The sequence below is a fragment of the Phodopus roborovskii genome, unplaced genomic scaffold (assembly GCF_943737965.1).
Source record: "Phodopus roborovskii unplaced genomic scaffold, PHOROB, whole genome shotgun sequence".
In the NCBI taxonomy this organism is placed as follows: domain Eukaryota; kingdom Metazoa; phylum Chordata; class Mammalia; order Rodentia; family Cricetidae; genus Phodopus; species Phodopus roborovskii.
Window position 1 is genome coordinate 457,134 of NW_026126461.1, and position 3,975 is coordinate 461,108.

Consider the following 3,975-nt stretch of genomic DNA (forward strand, 5'->3'; position numbering starts at 1 on the left):
TGTCCCTGACCACCTAGACCCTGTAACAGAACTGCATGTCCTCATTTGCATTTTGTTTCTGTGATAAAACACTGAACAGAGCCAACTTGGGGAGGAAAGGGTTTATTATTTATTTATTTATTTATTTAGGTGTTTTTGAGACAGGGTTTCTCTGCGGCCTTGGAGGCTGTCCTGGAACTAGCTCTTGTAGGCCAGGCTGGTCTCGAACTCCGTCTGCCTCTGCCTCCCGAGTGCTGGGACTAAAGGTATGCACCACCACCTCCCAGCGGAAAGGGTTTATTTCAGTGTACTATCCATCACCACCGGGAACCAAGGCAGGAACCTGGAGGCAGGAACTGGAGCAGAGGCCATGGGGCATTGGGCTTACTGGCTTGCTCCCTGACAGCTTGCTCAGCTTGTTTTCTTAGACAACCTAGGACCACCCGCCCAGGAGGGGTACCACCCACAATGGGCTGGGCCCCGCTACATCAATCATTAGTGGTGAAAATGTCACACATACATGTCCATGGGCCAGTCTGATGGATGCACTTCCTCAACTCATGTTCCCTCTTCCCAGGTGACTCTAGTTTGTGTCAAGGTGATAAAGACCAACCAACACACTGTCTGTGCATGGCCACTCTGGTCCTTGGTTAGTCTGTGTTTCTTCCTCCAGAGATCCCCCAGCTAACAGCACCTAGTACTTTGTTCATCTGGGACGGCCAGGTCAAGTCTGTGCGCAGGTGAGAGAGGCAACAGGCAAGGGGAGTGTACTGGTCCCAGGTCGGCCCTATCCACTCCAAGGCAAGCGAAGGGCCTGCCCTAGGCAGCTTGGAGCGGGGGCACGGGAAGGTCCGAGGGAAAGCGGGGTTTTGGAGTGGTACAGATGTGAAGTCATCGATCGGTTGGTTTTGCACACAGATGAAGGTAGCACCGAGTGAGGCTGATATGTCAACGCACCTTCATTGGAGGGGCAAACAAGGGACCCGAGGAAAGGAGGGGCAATTCGCCACAAGGCAGTAAGCTGGTGACAAAGGTTGAGGTTAGATCCAGGTCCCCAGGGTTCCTGGGAACCTCTGTCACCTGGCAGCTCTAACAGGCTCAGACTTCAGTTCAGTGTAGACTAAGAAGCCAGGAAGGTGATGGTCCCAAGTGGATTTAGTAGAAGACCTGGGGAAAAGATATGGCAGAGCCTACGGATGTTCAGAAGTCACCAGAGTGACGGCTAAACCCGTGGAAACATATATGCAGTTGAGAGGAAGAAGAGATCGCAGAGGGATAATTGCTGAGGCCTAGGTGGCTGTGATGGCTCTGTGGGGGAGAATTTAGCTGGGGCTCAGGGATCTGGAGGGGTGTTCAAGCATGTGCCTGGCTTTTTTTTTTTTTTTAAAGTTTTGTTTGTTTGTTTGTTTTTAATGAGTGTGTGTTATGTACATGCGGGTGCCTTCTGAAGCTTTCAAAAGAGAGTGTCAGATGAGCTAGAGCTGCTATTACAGGCAGTTGTGAGCTGCCGTGTGGGTGCTGGGACCTGAACTCCGGTCCTCTGGAAGCAGCAAGCATTAACTGCTGAGTCAGCTTTCCAGGCCCTTGGTTCTAGTCTTTATCAATCGAGGTTCAATCCTCTTCTTGCTGTTTCCCTCAACACTCAAATACGTGGGCAGGGTGGGAGTCACTGCGGTATGGGTCCCAGTAGCTCCCCAGGCTGTCTGGGGCCCTCTGGCCCGGGGTGAGCCTCCTTTGAGATTTTACTCAGGAGGGGTCTGTCTCCCGCTGAAACCCTGGATCCCTATTCTCAGCCAGGGGTCCAGCCCTGCTGTTCCGGGAACCCAAGTCACACAGGGTGCTGCCTGTGGTCAATCTGCTGAGGTTATGGGAGCCATGACAGTGTTGGTGGCGGCGACCGCATTGGGTTCCCAGGCCCAGGGCTTGCCTGAAGGTCTCACGGAAGCGACTGGACATGAGGCTGTAGAGCACTGGGTTGGCGGCTGAGCCAAGGTAGAAGAAGACACCAGATACAACGTGCACAAATTGGAAGGCCAGGACCAGGCCCTCGGTCCAGTGGGACACCAAGCTCCACATGAGGCGGTCAGCATGGAATGGAGCCCAGCAGATGCCAAACACCACAACCAGTGCAACTGCAAGAACAGAGAAGACAGGCCTGCCTTGATCCGCTTCGCGCTTAGTGTTTGCCTCTCTGGCTCACTATCCACCCATGCTTGAAAAGTGAACAGGGAAAAAAAAAAAAAAATGGACAGGAGAACCCAGCAATGGTGGCGCACGCCTTTAATCCCAGCACTCAGGAGGCAGAGGCAGGTGAATCTCTAAACTCCAGGACAGCCTGGTCACATAGCAAGTTCGAGGACAGCCAGGGCTACACAGAGAAACCCTGTCTAAGCCGGATGCTGGTGGCGCAAGCCTTTAACCCCAGCACTCCGGAGGCAGAGGCAGGTGGATAGATCTCTGTGAGTTCGAGGTCAGGCTCGTCTACAGAGCGAGTTCCATGACAGTCTCCAAAGCTACACAGAGAAACCCTGTCTCGAAAAACCAAAATGAAAAAAGAAAAGAAAAAGAAAAAGACAAAAAGGAAAAAAAAAAAAAGAAAAAGAAAAAGAAAAGAAAGGAAGGAAGGAAGACAAAAAGCCAGAAGCTCACCTCCCTCCCCAGACCCAAGGAAGTTCAGCTCCTTCCTCAACAACGACACTTACATAGCATCTTGGTCACCTGTCTCCGTCCCCTATCTCGAAGCAGAAGCCTTCTGCTGCAGGTCTTCCGGGCGGCTGTAGCTTTCCTGCCGTCGATCTCCTCTTGGAGCAGCATCCTCTCCCTCCGCAACCGCAGCCCAATGAGCAGGTACAGCACACTGATGGTGACCATGGGCAGGCAGAAGAAGAGCAGTGTGGTGGTCTGTACCACCAAGTTGTAGAAGACACGGGGACGCACCAACGTACACACAGCTGAGTCAGGCACCACACCCCGGCAGGGCACATACAGATGCTGGAGGCCATGTAGGCTGGTGTTAGGCAGAGAGAAGAGCACAGCAAGGACCCAGATGGCCCCCAGCATGCGGCGCACGTGGGCCCGTGTCATCACAGACTTGGCTTGGAGTGGGTGCACCACGGCCACATAGCGCTCCACACTCAGGGCTGTGACATTGAGCACTGAAGCTAGGCAGACGGTCTCAAAGAGCAGTGTTCGGAAGTAGCAGCCACTTGCGCCCAGCTGGAACGGGTAATTGTGTTGCATCTCGTAAAGCTCCAGGGGCAGGCCCACCAGGAGCACCAACAAATCGGACACAGCGAGGCTGAGAAGGTAGAAGTTGGTGGGCGTGTTCATGGCCTTGTAGTGAAGGATGACGGTGCAGGTCAGCCCGTTGCCCACAGTGCCCACCACAAAGATCAACAGGTATGTGACACAGATGGGCACAAACAGCTCTATCTGCTGTGGCCCCAAGTACTTCAGCCTCAGGGCCTCATCAGTCAGGTTCAAGTCCTCAGGGTCAAAGCTTCCCTTGACCCCACTGCCATTGCAGAACATGGGGCTCCTTGAGCCATTTGGGGACTCTCCAGGAGAGATAGAACAATTGAAGCAGGGAGGAGTCTGTGAGATAGAGGGAAAAGATGCCCGTAAGTCACCGAAGTAATCCCAGCTCTGTCCTAAATCATTACACCAAAGAGGATAGGCTGATTTTCACAAGCCTCTGAGACAGAAGGACAGACACCTGCTGCCTACTGTAGAGTGCATTACAACCGCAGAGTACTAAAAGTGTGATCCCTAAAATCGATAAAATAGGTGGGGCGTTGGTGGCGCACACCTTTAATCCCAGCACTCGGGAGGCAGAGGCGGCCGATTTCTGTGAGTCTGAGGCCAGCCTGATCTACAGAACACGTTCCAGAACAACCAGACCTACACAGAGAAACCCTGTCCCCAAAAAGAAAACAAAATAAAAAATAAATAAGTAAATAAATAAAATTGGGGCCAGTGAGATGGCTTAGCAGGTAA

General features: G+C 52.7%; 1 protein-coding gene across 1 annotated transcript; it reads right to left on the reverse strand.

The window, feature by feature from the left end:
- Positions 1-1,420: 1,420 nt before the first annotated feature.
- Nmur1 (neuromedin U receptor 1) lies at positions 1,421-3,554 on the reverse strand. The gene is made up of 2 exons (XM_051190678.1): positions 2,682-3,554; positions 1,421-2,111 (listed from the first exon to the last, which is right to left on the reverse strand). The coding sequence occupies exons 1-2, from the start codon at positions 3,508-3,510 to the stop codon at positions 1,726-1,728; spliced, it is 1,215 nt and encodes a 404-aa protein (XP_051046635.1). The 5' UTR covers positions 3,511-3,554; the 3' UTR covers positions 1,421-1,725.
- Positions 3,555-3,975: the final 421 nt, after the last annotated feature.

Bases quoted from the DNA above. Each gene is read 5' to 3' on its own strand.
- Nmur1 (XM_051190678.1), bottom strand. From the start codon at position 3,510: ATGTTCTGCAATGGCAGTGGGGTCAAGGGAAGCTTTGACCCTGAGGAC. The intron at 2,112-2,681 runs GTAAGTGTCGTT...CTGTTCTTGCAG, and splicing joins ACAGGTGACCAAGATGCTAT to TTGCACTGGTTGTGGTGTTT.